This window comes from Arachis ipaensis, chromosome B6, assembly GCF_059453495.1.
Source record: "Arachis ipaensis isolate K30076 ecotype BB chromosome B6, ASM5945349v1, whole genome shotgun sequence".
In the NCBI taxonomy this organism is placed as follows: Eukaryota; Viridiplantae; Streptophyta; class Magnoliopsida; order Fabales; family Fabaceae; genus Arachis; species Arachis ipaensis.
This window is the reverse complement of record NC_142441.1, coordinates 139,394,275-139,415,990: the sequence shown is the minus strand read 5'-3', so window position 1 is coordinate 139,415,990 and position 21,716 is coordinate 139,394,275. Positions and strand designations below refer to the sequence as shown.

Sequence of the window (21,716 nt, the reverse complement as noted above, 5' to 3'; positions counted from 1 at the left end):
TAAGTATTGTCCTCACCGGAGTTTTGGTCTGGCAAACTTATGGACACGCTTGTCAGTTTTTAAAATTAACCAAGTACCATTTTGTCGATTACAATAGTCAGGTACCGCAATGTCAGCGTTTTAATCTTTCGGGTACTGATTTGGTCATTACCTCTAAAATATATAACTCAATGCCTGCATGGGGTGTCTTTGGATGTTGAATTTGAGTCTGGTTGGAGATAGATCCTGGTTGGAGATAGATCAAGGGAGCGTATACTGCAAAAAAATAGTTATATTGGGCTTTTGAATAAATTGATAAATTGGGATGCTAGAAAGGATTGGAGGTGGCTTTGGAAGCTGCATATTTCGGAAAAACTCATTTTCTGGTTGGGAGCTCAAAATGCTCTTCCTACCGCTGCTCTTCGATACTAACTTCAACGGGCTAAGTCGGATTTCTGTCTTAGATGTTGAGCTCACTCTGAGACTATCCTTCATTGCTTGAGGGATTGTTCAAAGTCAAAATTTGTTTCGACTTTTTTGGGATTCTCGAAGGGTTTTTTATTTTTATAAATTAAATAAATATAATAATTATTGAAATAAATAATTTAACAAATATTTATCGAAATAAATATTTTTCTTTTATCTCGTTTACAGTGTACGAGATACATGTGGACGCGACATATATATCTCGTTTATAGATACATCTAATTTTTTAAAAAAAAATTTAAAAATAATAAAAAATATTAATAATCCAAAATTTTAGTATACAATTAGTACATAAAAAAGTTGGCAGAAGAGATTAAAATAGATATATTGATCAATTAGTACTAAAAAAGAATACATAAAAAATTTTAAATTAAATTATGATCCATCAATTTAAATTTGAAAAATAAAAATAACGGTTTGCGAATTGTTAAGTGAGATTAATGGAAGAGTGGGAAGAGAATTGAAACCGTTATCTCCCACCCATTAACCTCTCCTAATAATTGAAAAAAGGTGATCTCATCTTTTTGTGTTTTATTTATTGTGCCAACTTCACGGTTATCTCATCTTTTTGTATTTTATTTATAGTGCCAACTTTACGCTTCTCATCTTTCAATTTTTAAAAGCGGGTACAATTACCGAACTTGAACACGATACGAATTTTTTATTTTTCAAATTTAAATTAATAGATCATAATTTAATCTAAAATTTTTATGTACTCTTTTTGAATACTAATTGATCAAACATATCCATTTTAATCTCTCCCACCAACTTTTTTATGTAAACGAGATACGTGCAAAATTATTTCGTTTATAATGAGATGAGAGAAGAATATTTATTTCAATAAATATTTTTTAAATTATTTATTTCGGAAATTATTATATTTATTTAATTATAAAAATAAAAAATCCGATTCTCAAATCCCACTTAAATTCTAAAGGGTTTTGCAGGTGATAACTTTTACATATTTGTAGCGGATTTGTGGTGGATTTGGAATAAGTGCTCGTCTGCTTTCTCAGTTAGTTTCAAAGTGTGTGCTATGGCGAAAACTTTCAAATTAGGAAAAATTTTCAAAACCCATAAACTGATTCAACTGCCTCCTAGCTTATGGTCTTGACTTGAGCATGGATTTTTGAAATTGAACTGTGACAGAAATGTATTTAAGGAAGAAGAGCTGGCGGGATTTGGTTATGTTCTACGAGGTGAATATGGCAATTGGATTCATGCCAGGAGTTAGTGTTCTTTGTGCAGAAATTTGGGTGATTTGGAATAGTCTGTTGATGACTTCAGAAATTGGTGCCAAGCATATTATCTGTTAGGTGGACTAATGGATACATTTCTTCTTGTTAGTCATTGTTGCTTCCCTGGTAAACATGAAGAGACGGCTTTGCTACAAAAGATTTTCGAACTCAAGAACCATAGAAGTTAGGAATTGTGTTTTGTGTTAATACAGCAAAATGCAAATAATGTTGCTGACTGGTTAGCAAAATTTGGGGCACATAGTAATTGTAATACAGGAAATTGACTACAATCACCATATTGCTCATGGATAACATAATTTAGGCGACTCATCCTTGTTTTGTTTATTGCTGTTTTTGTTTCGCTTTCTTTTCTTTTTTTATTAGCCTCAGCTTACCAAAAAAGTATGCTTACATGGGGTAGACCCACTATCAATCACGGATAATACAGTGATATTATGAAGTAATAATTGAATAAAAAACGGAGGTTGGTGACCATTCATGAACTATTCCTAATGGAGTTAGCATTCTCACTCTGCAATAACATATTTTAATGAGTAAATCACAATTTCAGACCATTAAAAATGTCAGATAAAACTAACCATTACAGGCTAAAACTAACAAAACCTTAATCATAGGTTAATTTTGTTTAAAATGCCATTATTACCCTTTACTCCTTTTCCTTCCCCTTTCTTTTTCTTCTACCTCTTCCTCTTCTAAAATTCTCCAAAAATCGGTGCCATTATCATCACCAACAACACCAACACAATATCCATCATCACCCAACATACACAAACCCTAAAATTTTCAAATCTGAAATTATAATTAATCAAAACAATTTTGCAGCAAAGTTTAGAATCTACAACTATGAGAAAGCTAAAAACGAAGAGTTGGAACAAGAACAAGAAAACGAAGAACAAGAGGAAGAGGAATTGGAGTAGGAGGAAGATGAATAGTTCAGCTTCAGTTTTCCTATCCCATGATTTCGCCAGTTTCCGCCGATAATGTATTCGATAATGGCTAGATCGACCTTCGATCAGAATCTTCTTTTTTTTTTCTTAGACGAGTATGAATACGAGGCAAAACATAACTATGGCCCCTGTAGATGGAACAACAATGCGGCGAGGCTCCATTTCCTCATCGGCGGCTTTGATGGCTGCAGTACCAAAGAGCCTTATTATGAGTTGTTGCTGAAGATAACGATGAAGATCCAAAGTTATTAACTTTCGGTGGTTAATCTCAATGGGTTTGCTTCAATTTCATCTTCTGACATCTCCATAGGTGAGGAAGCTAACTCATTAATAGTTGCATTTGGATGATAGGTGGCAATCATCAAAACTATGTTTCTACAAAACTGAACCTGACCATGGAAGTCTTTAGCAGAAAGATGTTAATTGAAATCCAAAGATTTGAACTTTGAGAAACATTTGATGATGGGTGTTCACTGTTCATCGAAGTCTCAGTTTTGGTTCATGGCTTCCAGTTAAGTCTTGGTACTTTTTTGCATTTTTGCAAATTATATGATGAATTTGGGATTTAAATTATGACTAATTTCTCAATGGATGCATCTAAGGTTAAGTCTAAATTGGAAGGTAATATTGTTAATACACATCCAAATGGTTCAACTCTTGCATCCAGTTAGATCAAGGAAGAGGTAGAAAGGAAAGAGACAAGGAAAAAAGAGTTAAGTCTCAGTTTAGTATTTGATATTGGGGAGTTGCACCTATTTAGTTTCTCTTTTCAATTGCTATAATAGAAGTATCAATTTTATAATATATTTAAATTTTTTTTCGAACTAAGGAATAGTATTTTTTTTTTGTGCTATTTAATTATTTTTTTAAATAATATTTCAGCTGTTTTGTTCATATATTTTTTGTAATCTTTTTTAAAGAAATTTTGAATGTGTTTTTTAAAATGTAATTCAATTGCCTGTGTGTTCTAAAGTCTTTTTTAATGGATGAAGGATGTTATTTTAAAGATTTTTTCACGGTTGTTACAAATTATATTTTATTATTATTATGTTAATTGATGTTATTATCAAAGGTTTAGTGTTTTTTTTTCATACTATTTCGGCTATTTTTTAAATATATTTTCTGGAGTCTTTTATAAGATAATTTCGGAATCATTTTTTACTATGTATTTTAATGGTTTTTGGCCTTAGTGTTCTATATTCTTGTCTTTTATGCAAGGTTTTGAAAACCGGACCGGTCATCAAACCGTTCTAATGACTGGTTCACTGGTTTACAGGTCCAATCGGTCTAACCAGTGATTCAACCGGAAAAACCGTTTTAAAATAAAATAATAAATAAATTATAACCAATACATAAAATATCTGTTCCTATATTTTGCATTGTTCTGTTCTTGTATGATATGTGCCTTTTTCTTGGCTTGTGGATCAATGCCACTGTGTGTGAGATGATTGTTGTCATCAGAATTGTTACAAGAACCATGATTGAAAATACTTCATCGCCCAATACCTACTTACATACATAATGAATTGAATCAATAATATGCATGATGGGTATACGTGAATTAATTTATAAAAAGTTAAAACATGCATCATATAATTGAGCACTATAATTTCAATGAAGCCTTTAGTATTCATAAGCAGACCAAGAATTACACCTTCCATGACAGGTATTTGGAATAGGAGAGAAACAACAAGAGGAACCATCAAGACCACAAATCCCCATCTAGTGGTTCCCTTGATCAAGGTGAGATTAGTCTTGAGGCCACTGATAGCAAAGAAGAGAGGTAGCAGAAGGCCAGAAACAAAGTCCTCAAGCTTCTCAATGATAGCAGCAGCAAGTGGTCCATTTGGAATAACCAAACCATAAACAAATGCACCAAACACAGCATGTGCCTCAAGTGCATCAGTGATAAAAGCAGAGATCATAACACCAGTAAGTACAATGCATATCTGTGTTTCACTGAAGGGTTGTTCCTCTGGGGTTTTATGTATCATCCATGACACCAGAGGCCTAAAAACAAGAATGCAAACAACAACAAATGCAAGACTTGACAATAGAACCCAGAGAGAAGCATAAGAATAACGAGCTTTCCTCTCTGACAAGGCAATGCCTACAGCTAACAAAGCCCAAGCACACATGTCATAGACAAAACAGCAACCAGCAATTACAAAACATTACAAGAAAATTTCAACAAAAATTTCAGAAATTAAAAAAACTAAAACAGAGTAGCAGAACTAAATCAATTATTTGATTTCAAAAAATCCATTCACAATTTCACATTCAGCTATCAGTAAACAGAGCATAAAAGGAAGAAGAACCGAAATGATGAAAGTAGGGCCACTAACCTTCGACGGAGAGAAGGACGGCGAGCGGCGAGACGACGGAGAGCGGAGACCCAACGGCGAACTGCTCCAAGCCTCGAACAGAGAAGCAGAGGAAGAGAGGGCTTGGGTTCTGGACAGGGGGAAGAGGAAGAAGCGGAGGCGCTGACAATACGGACGGCGGCGACACTGCGGTAGAACTATTGAGGAAGAACCTAGGGCTAGGGTTTTGAAGCGCGGCGATGGAAGCGCGGCTGAGCAGACAAAGACGACGGACGCCGAACTCGAGGAAGCAACCGCGATCGGTGACAGCGAACAGGGGTTGAAGACTTGGAGTACGAGAGAAGCTAGATGACGGATGGCAAACTTTGAGTGCGACGGACGGCGGCAGTATGCCACTCCTTGTGGCGGTGGTGTAGGCTTACAGTGCTAGGGTTTTGTGGTTGGGGTTGTGTGATTTCTGACTGAAAGAAAGGGAGAACGGGAGAATGGGAGAAAGAAACGAAGAGCTTCCCTTTTTGTGTAAACCGGCCGGGTTCCGGTTCGGTCTGACCGGCCGGTTCTCGTCTGGTTCAACGGTTTTTTGTCGGTTTACTGATTATCGGTTTTATATGCCTGACCGGACTATTAATATTATCGGTTCGCAGTTAAACCGGTCCGACCGGCCGGTCCGGTCCGATTTTCAGAACCTTGTTTTTATGTGTTATGGATGTTAGTTTAAGGATCTTTTTAATTGTAATGCATATACAAACCTAAAACTTTTACATACACAAACCTTTGTTTAATCTATTCTATTATATAAAAATCGGATGTCTGCACTTAATGATGAAGCTGACATGGCATATTTCGAAGAATGTTTTTCGATTTAATTGTTTTAACTCATTCAATATAATTTATTGCACTGACTTAATTATATCAACTAATTGATTTGATTAGATATTTAAATATTAATATAATTAATATAATTTATTATAATTTATATTACTTAATTAATTATATTACATTAATTATAATTCGTTATATTAGTGAATTAGTCTTTTCATTTATAAAGTCTAAAATAAAATAAATAAATTGTTATTATTCTAATTAAATTTATTTATATACTATGTATGAATTAACGTTAATTCATAAAACATAGAACTTGTGGATTGTGATAAAAACGCAAATCAGAAAAAAAAACGCATATAATTATAGAAGAATTAAATTTATCCTCTTTATTTATTTTTAACCATCGTTTTAGATTTTAATTTTTTTTAAAACCAGTGATAGTGAAATTTTATTGATGCTAGATAAAATTATAAATTTTTGCTCTTTCAATCAAATCATACCACATACAAAAATAAATTAAATAAATCGAATTTGTATTTCTATATAAATCGAATTGAATAAATTCGATTTAGACAAATACATAGTAAATTGAATTCATAAGGTTCGAATTATATGTAACTTCTGAATAATTATAATGTTATGGGTATTTTATATAAAAATTAATACAAAAATAATTTAAATTCTATACAATATATTTTTTGTGTATTTATGAGCTATTAAAAATGAATGAAAAAATATTGTATGAAATTTGAATTTTTTTGTATGGGTTGTTGTATAAAATACTAATATCATTATATTATTTATTTTGAAATAGAGTACAACTAAGATTTTACTAACAATTTTAAATAAAATATTTTTATAAAGTTTTAAAATTTTTTATTATGAGCACTTTTTGTAATTATTATAAATAATTTTATAAAATTTAAAAATGGCTTAATAGATGTTATGAGTAAACCGTCTGACAAAAAAACTGATTATAAAACCGGTCGTATATGTGATTAATCGGTGAACCATTAGAACTGGTCGATTTTTTTAAAGGGTTTCCAGTTTGTTAATAACTCCTCCAAACGGTGCCGTTTTGACTTAAAAAAAAAAACTGATTCCCCAACGGCTTAAGCCCATAACCCATTCCCACTCCCACACTCCTCTCCTCTCCTCTCTGAAATTGACGTGAAATTTTGAAATTGAAAGAAGAATCCTAGCTCCCCAAATCGCGAGCCCGCAGCCGCCGCAGTGTCAGACTGAGAGAGAGCGTGCTGAGATAAAAGAAGAAACTATTATAGTTAAAGCAATAGCAGAGGCTGAAGGTCAAGCGCATGAAGCAATTGGCTGAGGATCATAAAAGGAGAATGCTTATAGAACGGATGCAGGGTGAAAGAGATAAATGGCTTGCTGCGATCAACACATCCTTTGGTCATATTGAAGGTATGCAACTGTTAACAAACCTTTTGGGAATTATATCAGATTAAGAAACAAAAAATTGGTGCTATATATCAAATCTTATTCTCATACCCTTTTTATTCTGTACGTCTTGAAATGCCAGTATTTATGATACAGAATGATTTGCCAACATACAAAAATAAAATAATTTCATGCCTTTTCGAAACTTCTTGTGATTTACAGTACTTAATTATTGCATGTAAATACGGTGATTTCCTCTTCAGCATATATTACTTCTTATTTTGATTTTTCAAAATTAAACCCTATTTTGCCATGTAAATAAAACACAATAAATGTTGGCCGTTAATTTCTATCCTAATTTTGATAATTATTTTATTTTATTGATATGATTCAGATTCTTTAATCCTGAATAGTCCAAAAACTTTCGTCTTTTTTCTTAGTTGGATTTTGATAGAAACGTCAAAATTTTTGCAATCCTTACCAATACTGGGGCTGAACAGTGCTGTGACTCTCTATAAATATAGCATGGATGATCACCATACTTACTGTTTATCTGTAGTGAAATTCATAATATTTGAGTAATTTTGTTGTGGCAGGTAGCAATGGCAGCTAGGTGAGTTCATGTGCCATGTGGTGAATTTTACAATATTTTTTTTTATCTTTCACTAAATATGAGGACTTTGATTTTTAGGTATGATCTCATCAAGTGTATCAATGCTGGTCCAAAGTATAAGGTGTGAAAACTCAAAGTACGTGTCATTAGACTTTGGACCGTTTCTCACTTTACAAATTCTGGGGTGAAGGCACCTATTGAGATGGTTGTCCTTGATGAAGAGATAAAATCTTCTCTTTGCATTTGAGATTTATTTTTGTAATGAATGAGCAATAAACCTCATTTATCTATGACTCTATAAAACTAATGCATTCAGGGGGATACAATTCAATGCTCTATTAAAGGCATATTTGTTCCTATCTTCGAGGACCTACTCGTTGAGGGCAACGTGTACGTAGTCAATAATTTTGTAGTTACTTTGACTACCATCAAGTTTAAGCCTACTAGACACGAATTTAGAATCAACTTCAAGAGGGGCACGATTGTGCGTCCGGTACAAGACTCTTCAGTTCCATTGAACGGATTCAATTTTGTTCCGTTAAAAAAAATTCATGCAGAGTCTAAAAAAGATAGTTATTTAGTTGGTAAGTACTTTGTTAGAGTAATCTATAACGCATGTGTTGTTTAATTCTTTGAGGTCTATATTTAACGCAAAATAATTTATCATAATTTTTGTATTACATAATATGTCTATATTTAATGTACGTCATTTGAATTGGCTGATGCATCATTTTTTGTTATAGGTATAGTACTAAAAAAATTATATTATTTAGTAAAATTATTCTTCAATTTGTTATTGGCTTTGTTTTCTATTATTATGCGTTTTATTTTAACACATCTAAATACAGATTTCATATATATAGCAACTAAAGAATTAGTACCTTTAATGAAATTGTTGGTAACAAGTAATAACCTATTTATTTTTTGTTTCTTCACGAACTTCGATTTCTAGGCTCTAACTATTTATTAACAGTCTTTTATATTTTTATTTTTAAGAAAATTACAAAAATCTGATTTCAACATGGATGAAACTTTGGAAAAGATATGTCATTTTTGGACAAAAGTTTGAGCAGATAGAGTTTTGTTAATGGAAAGATTGGTGCCTTTATTTTTTAGATGTGATAGGTCAGCTTGCCTCTAAGTGTAACTTGGTCGAGTTCACACGGGACGGGAAGCCGTCAAGTTATATCACGATAGAACTTGATGATCTTGAGTAATGCTTAATATCTTTTTGATAGTGGCTTTTGTTTTAAAATCTTATTTTGCAATTTTGTGCCTCTCTTTACTTTACAAGTATTGCTATTTCTTATAGGGGTGGATAGAAATTAAGGGTAACGTTGTGGCAGAATTTTGCTTTTAACTTGCTCAAATATTTGGAGGAACACCCGTGTCTTACCTATGTGGTTATTCTCCAAATGAGTAAGATGAAATTTTATAGTGGTTTGTTTATTTTACTGGTATTTGAATGTATGTTTTGTGTCATCATATGCTTTTGGTATTTTTTTTAATTTGTTATGTCTTTTTGTAGGGGTCATGGGTGTTTCCAATATAAACTACAATTCGAAACTGTTTATCAATGTTGAATTTCCAGCTGCCAGAAATTTCTTTGCAAGGTACAGTGTATAGATTAGTAGTGTTGCCAGTAGAATATTTATACAAGGCTTTTGATTATTTAACTATTAACAAATTTTATAAATTCTGATTTAAAAATGCAAGGGTGAACAAATTGGATTCTGTTGACGAACAAGGCATAATGCCGCTGGTCTGTGATCAACCTGTTTCAATTGAGAAAGATTTTTTGCGTCTGTCAGTCTACAAAACAATTACCGAGATAAAGGAGCATAATCAGGTAAAATTCTTTCTTTATTAGTCTTCCTTTTTTTTCAATTATTATGTCTAATGTTTGTTGGATCATAATCTCAATTGTTGTGTTGTACCCTTGCATCCATTGATTTTAGGATGCTGTATTTGTTACTGCCACGACGATTAAGGAAGTTGAGACCGAGTTTGGTTGGTGGTACAAAGGATGTAAGAAGTGTCGTCGTGGCTTAAGGAAACTTGAGAAAAGATATTTCTGTCCTAATTGCGTTGAAGACTACGGGTTCTATGTGCCAATGTATGACTCACGATACTTCTTTAACATTGACACATTACATACTCTTTGTCTAAGAAAATAATGGTATAAACTAATCATTTGTATTATTTCTTGATAAATTTTGTTGTTGAATTCTATCCTTCGTGATTCAGTTAGCCTAATAGGTTAAAGATAATTGATTTTAAATAAGGCTAACCATCTCTTTCAAAGCATAACATATAGCAAGAGTTAAACATAATTAACCAAATGAAAGGGTTTCATTGACTTAACAGTGTCGAAGAACAACAATAATACAAATTTTGACGTATATAAAAATGTGCATAAGATTACTACAAGTCAAAGAACAGTGTGTCGAGAAACTGGTACCTCATATAATATTCTCAGTTTACAATCTAGTGAAGATAAATGTGATATTTTCTCACTATAATTGACTTATATTTATCTAAATTTAATTTATATCAGTTTAATAACGAAAATTTTCTATATATTTTTCATTACTCATTCATAGAGAAGCAACTATCTATGTATGGTGTACACTGTGCCTCGCATGGAATTGGACAGAAAAATACTTCTCCTAATTATGTAAGACCTTCTACATAAGAGATAAGATCTAAATCTTTAACTCTACGGACGGATCCCTCATTGACAAGAACTCCACTATCCGTGTTAATAAATAGTACGTATAATTAATGATTGCCAAATGATTCATACACCAATATTTAACAAAAGGTATACTTCATCGGAAATCATTTATATAACATAGATTTATTACAATTCTAGCATACTCCAGTGTACAAGGACCCGCCAATAATCTAACGGAAGTCGTTCCGCAAAATCAGCTTCCATCACACTGCGGTTCCCACAAATCGTGCCTAACAGAAAGGTAATTTAGAAAAGATGATCATCATTATTATATTCTTTTCTTTCCTATAGTGTAACGTTTAATTGAATAAAATTGAACTTTTTGTAAAGAAGTTCTACTATAATTGGGGTGCAAAAAAGACAATCTTCCTCTATTGTTGCTTCGGTGGCTATTAATTTAGCACAACTTTATGAAGATGTAAATTTATCGACTGTTAAGACGCACCCACCAAGCGGTGACACACAAAGTGGCCAAAATGTTGACCCTTTTGTTGATGATGAAGGTAATTTCTCATTATATCAAGAATTTAAGTTTGTAGTTTGCAAGAGATATGAATTATTAGTAATACATCAACATATATGTTTGTATTTTTTATAATTTTTATTTATTGTAGTTTTGAATGGTTATGATGATTCAATGTTGGATGTGGATATGGAAGATAATTTTATACCATCCTCAGAAACCTTACACGATATGTAAAAATTTTATCTGCATGTTTATTTGCATCTTTGTGTACATCATGAACTAAATTGCATCGGTATGACAACTGAGTATCTAAAGAGAGTTCATTCGGCAGATGTCTGGGATATAGAAAATCCTATTTATCAATATCAACACTGTAAAGCATGGATGTAGTCTGGAGAAAGGCTTGCTAAATCCAAACAGTCGCCCCAACCAAAGTTTTCATTATGTTGTATGGAAGGAAAGATCGAGCTTCCTTTACTTTCTATGCCTCCTGATGAGCTCATTTAGCTTCATACTGGAGGAGATCAAAGAAGTATTCATTTCCTAAAAAATATAAGGACATTTAATTCAATGGTTTGTTTTACATCAATGGCCGAAAAAATTGACCGTGGGGTGAACAATGGGTCTGCTCCTCCAATTTTTAAGCTTGGGGGTCAAAACTACCATAGCATTGGTAGCTTACTTCCTCCTAATAGTTTGTGACTAACATTTGCCCAACTATATATCTATGACACAGAAAACGAGATTGATAATCGAATAGGCACACTTCGGTAATTTTCATGCAATCAGTCAAATTTTTTAGTTATTTCTTATCTGTAAGAGAAAATAACATAAATTTCATTATTTTTTTTTTCGCAGCTCCAATGAAGCTATAAATGAGTGGGATAGAGAAATTGTGGCAATATTAAGAAACAATCTAGACAAATATAATAGTTTGGCAAAGAGTTTTCTCTATAAAAGAGATAGGTACCAACAGGAAAATTGCACAAACATAAAGCTTAAGTTGATTAGTAAAAGGACTACAGATGGCAGGACATACAACTTGCCATCTGCATCTGAAGTGGCTGCATTGATTGTTGGTGATGTCGAACAACTTAGCAAAGATAGAGATATTCTAAAAAGGTTGTGCACTTCACTTCAGCCCTTCACATCAAGGTGACAGGATTACATAGACTGAGCAGTGTCTTCGGGGTTTATCGTAAATAAGGTAAGGTAAGATTGGTTTCAACTAGCATATGGGCACAGTTGAGCACCGAGTCCTTAGCAATGGACTGCCCAGTGTGTAGGTGAAAGACGGTCTCTCGCTGATTGTTCCGCCTGAACGGAGTGTCAGCGGTTCTGAAGAAGAAAAGGAAGAGATAAGTTACTCCTACTAGAAAGGGACCTATATAATTTCATACGCTATTACCATCTTAGGCAAAGACATATTTCCAAGAGTAGAGAGCATGATTTACGGCTACAACCTTAGATAATGATAATCTGAGGAGTCTATCTTATGCTATTGGATTCTCTAACCCTGCTTACTTACCTTCTAGCCTACGAAAAAGACCTGCTTATCGAACTGAACTTCAATGAGACTACGCACTTGTGGCACACACGCTATATCATCTCTTCATCCCGTAAAAAGGAAATGAGCCCATTGATTCACCTATCCCAACAGCAGAATTATTGTGAGGAAAGCCCAGGAGAGATCTTAGCATGTATGGTTATTCTTACCCTTGGCCTTCTTCTCCTCGTTTTCATTGGGTCACTGCACTAAAGCTAAGGATTTATTTTCTTAGTTACATGAGTTCGATCCCTTTCTTGTCCTCTTCAATCTTTGAAAGCTCAGCCAATCTGAGAGTTTTATCCTTAGAGATATCATCTACAGTGGATGGTTCCGGAACTGGGGGCTTGTTTAGGTCGAGGGGTGGCGTGGGAAAGGGGAATTCGACCACGGGCAAAGACCGTCTTTTTCGCTTGTTTTTGTTGGATAATCCTTTGTTTACAGAGTCTTATTCTATTAATAAATTTCTCTATCAGTCTAGCTACGTACCTTCCATTGTAAGGCAAATGTGTTCTCTTCTAGATGGCTTCCCTGACTGGAAGTGGTACATGCCCATATTAGGAGAAGTTTCGGACAGTACTTCACCAAAGCGAAAACGAAAGAGACGAACTCCTATATTCTTAAGAAAGAGACAACCACTTATTCGTGCTCAACCAACCTACGCTCCTTCTTCTAAGATAAAGGACGAAGAACGAAGCTCCAAGACAGAACCGAGACCGATACCCATATTATCGCAGACTAGGCGCACAAGACCCCATAGCAGCGGATTGATGTTTTTCATCCATATTATTTAGCCTTGCAATTTCCATTGTTGTTTCCGTATGGGGAGGATGGATTTCGTTTGGGTATTGCAACATCAAATTCTATCTCCGCTAGGCCTACAAAGAAAAACAAAGCAATCACTTTGCGATAATTCTTTGCTTTTCGACTACAGAAAAGGACGGGTGAATCTCCGTTTATTCTGAGATCAAAGAGATTATTCCAACAGTTTCTGGTAGATGCCTACACAATGGTGGAATCAGAGAGGTTAAAATTTTTTAGGTGTAAACAATCACAGTTGAGAGTTGATAAATACAAATGTCTGCATGAAAGTCTTATAAACGGGGATGTAGATGCTGCAAGGCTTGGCAAAAGAATCATTCTTCCCAGTACTTTTACCGGTGGACCTAGGTATATGATGAATAATTATAAAGATGCATTTGTAATTTACAAATATGCAGGATATCCTAGCTATTTTATCCCCATGACCTGTAACCCTGAATGTGATGAGATAAAAAGAGAAGTGACTTCCATTGGATTGAAGGCAGAAGACTGTCCTAATATATTGTGTTGAGTTTTCAAGATCAAGCTTGATGGTTTGCTTGATGACCTAAAAGAGAAAAAAATCTTTGGCAAAATTTTGGGATGTAAGTCTGTGTTTATGCAACGCTTTATTAAAATCTTATGTTGTAATGCTTTGCTCATTTGTCTTTTTCAATTTTTAGACGTTTGTATTGTAGAGTTTCAAAAGAGAGGGCTTCCGCATGCACATATCCTTTTATTCATGAGTAACGAGTTCAAACCACAAACACTAGATGACATAGACAAACATATAACAGCTGAGATTCCTGATGAAAATGAAAGGCCAAATCTACATGGAGTTGTTCAAAATTACATGGTACATGGTCCATGTGGTTCGTACAACAAGAATTCACCTTGCATGAAGAATGGATCATGTTCAAAGTTCTATCCTAAAGAGTTTAGACAATGAACACTCATTGATGAGGTCGGATTTCCCAAATATAGGCGTACTGATAACGGTCGAACAGTGAAGAAAAGGGAATGTGTACTAGACAATAAGTTCATTGTTCCGTATAATCCAGAATTGTTGCTCAAGTTCGGGTGCCACATAAATGTGGAATACACATGCCAAACAAGTTCTATTAAGTGTCTGTTTAAGTATGTACACAAGGGTAATGACCGCATAACAGCTACTCTATACAATGCTGGTGATTCGTCAGAAGCCACACAAGTTGTTGACGAAATTAGGAATTACTACGATTGTAGGTATATTTCGGCATGTGAGGCAGTTTGGCATCTATTTGGATACGAAATCCAAGAGAAAGAACCATTTGTGATTAGACTTCCATTCCATTTGGAGGATGAGAAACCTGTGGTTTATGGTGAAACTTCTAATATGAATGATATCGTCGAAAGAGCAATATCTCATAAGTCCATGTTTATGGGATGGATGGCGGCGAACATGTCATATCCCTATGCTCAAAGTCTGACTTATGCTGAGTTTCCAACCAAGTTTGTTTGGAAGGACGATTCTTCAAAGTGGTTTCCTCGAAAGAAAGGCTTCGCAATTGGAAGGTTGACTCAGGTACCTGCAGGTAATGACGAGTTTATATTCAATTTTGATCTTACTTATTTAATGATTTAAATTTAAAATCTTAACAGCCTGTACTGCACGTCCATTTTATTCAATTTATCTACACTAGAAAATAAATGTTCAAATAACTTTCAACAATTATAATTTGTAGATTATACAATTTTTTATTTTTTTATATTTTTTAGGAAAATTATTCTTATGCGGATGTGTAGCTACATAATAATTAAAACAGCGTAGCTTAATCCATTTAACAACTTAAAAGTGGGATTTTAACCAAATTTTTTGCAGCAAATACTGAAGAATATTACCAACGACTTTTCTTGAATACTCAAAGAGGATGTATGAGTTTTCGAGATATAAGAACAGTAGGAGGAACAATTCATGCTATGTATAGAGATGCATGCTTCGCCCTTGGACTCTTGCAAGATGACAAAGAGTTCATTGATGCAATTAAGAAAGCAAGCTCATGGGCCTCAGGATCATATGTTAGGAGGTTATTTGTCATTCTATTAACATCCAACAATATCTCAAGACCAGAACATGTCTGAGATAGATGTTGGCATGAACTCTCAGATGATATTTTGTATCGACAGAGAGTCGTGATGAACATGAGGGGTGAGTTTTTATTAATTACAATGATAAAAGTTCTTCCTTATTGATCATTTTTAGTTTGATTGAATTTTTACAGTATCATATAATATGCAGAGTTAACAATGTCAGATGATGAGATTAAACAGTTGTGCTTAATGGATATAGACAAGATCTTACATTCCTATGGTAAAACCTTGAAAGACTATCCTCCTATGACTTTAGCAACTGAAGTTGATAGTTCTTTGTTAACCAAAAGGGTTATTAGGGAAGAGCTAAAATTTAACAGGAATGATTTAAAGAAAAATGACTCAGACATGTTAGCCATCGCAACACCTGAGCAGAGATATGCATTCGATAAAATTGTTACAGCTATGTATTGTGATGAATGGGGGTTTTTTCTTTGTGTATGGTCATGGAGGTACTGGAAAAACATTTCTCTGGAACCTTATGTCTGCTAAGATTCACTCAAGGGGTGATATAGTGTTAAACGTTGCTTCGAGTGGTATTGCATCTTTACTTCTTCCCAATGGAAGAATGGCACACTCAAGGTTCAAAATACCGTTGAATATAACTGAGGATTCTGTATGTAACATCAAACCTGATTTCCCTCAAGCAATGTTGCTATTGAAAGCCAAACTTATAATTTGGGATGAGGCTCCAATGGTTAGTAGGTTCTGCTATGAAGCGCTTGATAAATGCTTGGGTGATATCATGAGGTGTTCTCCAACATATAGCAAAGATTTGCCCTTTGGAGGAAAAGTGGTTGTACTAGGTGAAGACTTTAGATAAATTCTTCCTGTTATTCCACGAGGATCGAGACAAGATATTGTTCATTCAATCGTGAATTCGTCTTACCTTTGGAAGTTTTGTCAGGTGCTCAAACTAACAAAAAACATGAGTCTCTCTGTAGGGACGACTGCTTCAGATTAAGATGAGACAGAGCAATTTGGTGAGTGGTTATTGAAAGTTGGTGATGGTCTAATAGGTGACAATATGGATGGTGAATCTGAAATATGTCTTCCAGGAGATATTGTTATTCCTTCTTCGGACCAGGCATTTGATGAGTTGGTTCATTTTTCTTATCCAAATATTTTGGAAAACATGTCCTCAAAGGATTTTTTCAAAGCAAGAACTATACTGGCTCCCACACTAGACATCGTTGAAGAGGTCAACAACCATCTGATGACTATCATTCTTGGAGGGAAAAAATTATATCTTAGTTTGGATTCCATTTGTATGGATGAAGGGAATATGGAGAGTCAAATAGATCTCTATGGTCCTGAATTACTGAATAGTATAAATTGCTCTGGTTTGCCTCCACATAAATTAATACTCAAGGTTGGTGTTCCGGTGATGTTACTAGGAATATTGACCAATCAGTGGTCTTTGTAATGGTACAAGGCTTCAAGTTAGGAAGCTTGGAAATCATGTCATAGAATGTGAAGTCTTAACGGGTAACAATGTTGGTCATATTGCTTTGATTACAAGATTGAATATGGTACCAACAAATGAAACCGTCCCAGTTAGATTCCAACAAAGATAGTTTCCCATAATAGTATCGTTTGCCATGACAATTAATAAGTCTCAGGGACAAACTTTATCTCATGTTGGATTGTACTTGCCCAAACCAGTTTTTACACATGGCCAACTATATGTGGCACTTTCAAGAGTTAAGAGTAAGAGAGGTTTAAAAGTTTTACTTATGAATCACGTAGGAATGTCTGCAAATTCAACCATCAATGTTGTTTATAGAGAAGTCTTTGAAAAAATAGTATTCTAATATAAATATTTTAATTTTATTTTAAATTCTGTATCAGTGTATAATTATTTTACCTTAAAAAATATAAAATAATTATTACTCACTTTTTTTAAGTTAAACTTTGATTTTGATAATAATTTTATAAATTTCTTAAAATAATAATTATTTTGTACTTTTGTTTTAAATATCGAAGCATATAATTTTTTTTACTTTTATAAATTTTTTCGTGCTGAGCACGGGGTGATACACTAGTCTCATGTAATTTTAGATACCTTTATTTAATTAAGAGTTGAATAATATTTGTTAATGTATTTATGGTTTGGATTTTGGGTTTTCATGGTTAGGATTTTTGGATACGATTCAATGGTTTTAGAATTAGTATTTTATTTTTAGGTTTTATGATTCATGATTTAGTATTTAGAATTTATAAGTTAGAGTGAAGGATTTAAAGTTTAATGTTCTTGTTTAGGATTTAGGGTTTAAGCTTTTGGAGCGAGAGTATATGGTTCAAAATTTAGAGATTATTTTATAGTATTTTGGGGAAAAGGAATTGGGTTTTGGTTTCAGGGTTATAATTTTGGGTTTTAGATATATGGTTTACGATTCAAGATTGTTAAATTCTCATATTTAGTTATTTTTTTACGTTGAAATTATGGTTTTTATTTTATTAGTCATGTGTTTTGTGTTGGGTTATCGTAAAATTTAAAAGGACATGGTATCATGTGTTTTTAATCATTATGTTGAGTTATTTACGTGACACATGTTGCGTATGTTTTTTTCGTGATGTTTGCTTATATTTTGAGGTTTTATCAATCGACAATATGGGTCACCGGAAAAAAAAAACGGACCTAAAAAGGTATTATTCTTATCATTTGTATCTATCTTCATTTTATCATGAATTTTGTGGTGTTACATTAAGGATTGTATATTGGTGCGGATTTCGAATACCACAAATTAACCGGTAAGTTTATTGGATCATACCAAGTAATAACTCAGGTGAGTGAGTGTCAATCTCACGAGAATTAATGGATTAAATAACAATAGTTGAGTGATTGGACTAGTTAGACAAGGTAAATTGAGTGATTTCAAGTTCAAGTAGCATAAAACAGTAATTCAAAGAGTGCAAGAAAGCAAACAGTGAATGGTTGGTAAAATAAATATGAGAAAATAGTTAAGGCTTTGGAGATGTTTAAATTTTCAGATTAATGATTCTTATCAACTACTTTAATCAAGCAAATATTCAATTCATGGCAAACCTTAAGTGATTAAACTCTAATTCCTTAGTAATTTAATCTCATCTAACTCAATCAACTGCCAATTCCTTGGTCACTTAATTTAAATTAAAAGATTAAGTCCAATTCTAGTTTATGAACAACACGAACCCTAAGTACCCAAAAATAAGGAGATGAGATGTCACGTATCCCGTTAAATCCAGATAATTAGAGAATTATGAGGAATTCATTTCAAACTGTTATTCAAGTGATTTAACTTTTTCAAGATTCAACAAGAATTCAAATAGAAAAAGAGTTATTTTCCAATATACTCTAATTCATATGATGAAGAACGAAATCAATCATTGAGTTTAAATAAGTGCATTGATTAAGAGTAGAATGAAAATAGTATTAATCTATTAAAATAAACAGAGCTCCTAACCTTAACAGTGGAGGTTTAGTTGCTCATGGCTAAGAGAAAAATCTAGAGTAAAAGTCTGAAAGTGCGGAATGAGGAAGAAAAAGAAGAGAAGAAAGATAGTTCGAAGGGTTGAATCTTTTTCGCTTTTATATATAATCCTAATTGATACAAAATTAAAATTCTAAAACCTAATAATATCTTTTCTTAATTCAAAAATTAAATTAAAAACCAAAAAGACCTTTCCATGGAACTTGTTGACACGGGCCTGGCGCTAAACATCACTACTCGGCGTTTAGCGCCACCTTCACAGAATCATTGCACAAATTATGAGGTCCTTGGCGCTCAACGCTGAGTCGTGACATTTAGTGTCGTGATGTTAAAGAGAAAGCATAAATGATGAGCGGATAATTTATACGCTTTTTAGCATTGTTTTTAGTATGTTTTCAGTGTAATTTAGTTAGTTTTTATTATATTTATATTAGTTTTTAAATAAAAATCACAATTCTAGACTTTACTATGAGTTTGTGTGATTTTCTGTAATTTCAGGTATTTTCTGGCTGAAATTGAGGGAGCTGAGCAAAAATCTGATTCAGGCTGAAAAAGGACTGCTGATACTGTTGGATTCTGACCTCCCTGCACTCAAAGTGGATTTTCTAGAGCTAAAGAACTCCAAATGGCACGATCTCAATTGCGTTGGAAAGTAGACATCCAGGGCTTTCCAGAAATATATAATAGTCTATACTTTGCTCAAGGATAGACGATGTAAACTGGCGTTCAATGCCAGTTCTATGTTGCAGTCTGGCGTCAAACGCCAGAAACAGGTTACAAATGGGAGTTGAACGCCAGAAACAGGTTACAACTTGGCGTTTAACTCCAGAAACAGCCTAGGCATGTGAAAAGCTTAAGTCTCAGCCCCAGCACACACCAAGTGGGCCCCAGAAGTAGATTTCTGCACCATTTATCATAGTTTATTCATTTTCTGTAAACCTAGGTTACTAGTTTAGTATTTAAACAACTTTTAGAGGTCTATTTTCGCACCTCATGACATTTTAGATCTGAATTTTGTACTCTTTGATGGCATGAGTCTCTGAACTCCATTGTTGGGGTGAGGAGCTCTGCTGTATTTCGATGAATTCAAGCAACTATTTCTGTTTTCTATTCAAACACGCTTGTTTCTATCTAAGATGTTTATTCGCACTTCAATATGATGGATGTGATGATCCGTGACACTCATCATCATCCTCAACCTATGAACGCGTGCCTGACAACCACATCCGTTCTACCTTCGATTGAATGAATATCTCTTGGATTCCTTAATCAGAATCTTCGTGGTATAAGCTAGAATCCATTGGCAGCATTCCTGAGAATCCGGAAAGTCTAAACTTTGTCTGTGGTATTCCGAGTAGGATTCAGGGATTGAATGACTGTGACGAGCTTCAAACTCACAAGGGCTGGGCGTAGTGACAGACGCAAAAGGATCAATGGATCCTATTCCAGCATGAGTGGGAACCGACAGATGATTAACCGTGCGGTGACAGCGCACCTGGACCTTTTTCACTGAGAGGACGGATGGTAGCCATTGACAACGGTGACCCACCAACACACAGCTTGCCATAGGAGGAACCTTGCGTGCATGAAGAAGAAGACAGGGAGAAAGCAGAAATTCAGAAGACAAAGCATCTCCAAAACTTCAACATATTCTCCATTACTGCAGAACAAGTATTTAATCCATGCTCTTTTATTCTCCGCAATTCATACTGATAATTATAATTGATTTCCTGACTAAGATTTACAAGATAACCACATATTGCTTCAAACCAACAATCTCCGTGGGATCGACCCTTACTCACGTAAGGTATTACTTGGACGACCCAGTGCACTTGCTGGTTAGTTGTGCGAAGCTGTGAGAAATAGTCCATTAATATTGGCATACACAATTTCGTGCACCAAGTTTTTGGCGCCGTTGCCGGGGATTGTTCGAGTTTGAACAACTGACGGTTCATCCTGTTGCTTAGATTAGGAAGATTTTGTCTTTTGGGTCAGAGTCTTTTGCTTTCTTTTCAAAAATCTTTCAAAAGATTTTTATTTTTCTTTATTAATCTGTGATTTGTCTTTGAGTCTTTTATTATTGTTCTTGTTAAAATTTTAGAATCCTTATTTTCTTTTTCAAAAGTTTTTCGAAAATTTATTTTTTTACTAATAATTGAGTTTTTTTTCTGTTCAAGTTTAGTTTTATATTTTAAGTTTAGTGTCAATTGCATATTTTATATTTTTCTTTAAATTTTCGAATTTGTGTTCTTTGTTTTTCCTGGATCTTCAAGTTGTTCTTGTTTATTTTTCTTGTTTGATCTTTAGTTTTTCTTGTTCTGTTTCTTTTCTTGTTTTTCTTGTGCTTTTTCAAAACATTAGTTTTCGAAAAAATTTATTCTTAGTTATTAAAAATACTTCTTTAAAACAAGTGTTACATTTATAGCTCAATTGGCTAGAGCGTTAGTTTATGTTCTTGGTAATTGGGTATCTTCTTTTTTAAAATCTTTTTTTCAAAAATAATTTTTCTTTGATTAAATCTTATACCAAACTTTAAGTTTGGTGTTTTCTTGTCAATCTTTCTATAATTTTCGAAAATTTTATTGAGGTTTTCTAAAAATTTTAAGTTTGGTGTTCTTTCTTTTGTTCTTGTTGTTCTTGTGAGTCTTCAAAGTGTTCTTGAGTTTTCCTTGTCTCTTGATCTTAAAATTTTTAAGTTTGGTGTTCCTTGGTATTTTTCCTCCAAAATT

At 33.7% G+C, this 21,716-nt stretch overlaps 2 protein-coding genes and 1 pseudogene across 7 annotated transcripts; 2 read left to right on the top strand and 1 right to left on the bottom strand.

Annotated features, from left to right (window-relative positions):
• The first annotated feature begins 2,327 nt into the window (after positions 1 to 2,327).
• LOC148562931 (uncharacterized) lies at positions 2,328 to 10,015 on the top strand. Of its 5 annotated transcripts, none has more exons than XM_088489458.1 (9): positions 2,328 to 2,929; positions 3,023 to 3,182; positions 4,338 to 4,603; positions 7,818 to 7,834; positions 7,913 to 8,418; positions 9,147 to 9,253; positions 9,363 to 9,447; positions 9,551 to 9,683; positions 9,793 to 10,015. In XM_088489458.1, exons 6-9 carry the CDS (start codon positions 9,250 to 9,252, stop codon positions 10,009 to 10,011), a joined length of 441 nt encoding a protein of 146 aa, XP_088345584.1. In that variant the 5' UTR covers positions 2,328 to 2,929; positions 3,023 to 3,182; positions 4,338 to 4,603; positions 7,818 to 7,834; positions 7,913 to 8,418; positions 9,147 to 9,249; the 3' UTR covers positions 10,012 to 10,015. The 5 variants fall into 5 exon arrangements, with proteins under 5 accessions (XP_088345584.1, XP_088345585.1, XP_088345586.1 ...); XM_088489459.1 differs by having other exon boundaries at positions 2,328 to 2,981; positions 3,084 to 3,182; XM_088489460.1 differs by lacking the exon at positions 3,023 to 3,182 and having other exon boundaries at positions 2,328 to 2,981.
• LOC148562932 (cation/H(+) antiporter 15 pseudogene) lies at positions 4,062 to 5,468 on the bottom strand (annotated as a pseudogene). The gene has a single exon (XR_015885713.1). The product of XR_015885713.1 is annotated as a cation/H(+) antiporter 15 pseudogene (transcript).
• A 3,389-nt stretch (positions 10,016 to 13,404) lies between the features above and the next one.
• Positions 13,405 to 16,940, top strand: LOC148562930 (uncharacterized). The gene is made up of 5 exons (XM_088491070.1): positions 13,405 to 13,428; positions 13,518 to 13,753; positions 14,369 to 14,958; positions 15,663 to 15,926; positions 16,534 to 16,940. Exons 1-5 carry the CDS (start codon positions 13,405 to 13,407, stop codon positions 16,938 to 16,940), a joined length of 1,521 nt encoding a protein of 506 aa, XP_088347196.1.
• Positions 16,941 to 21,716: the final 4,776 nt, after the last annotated feature.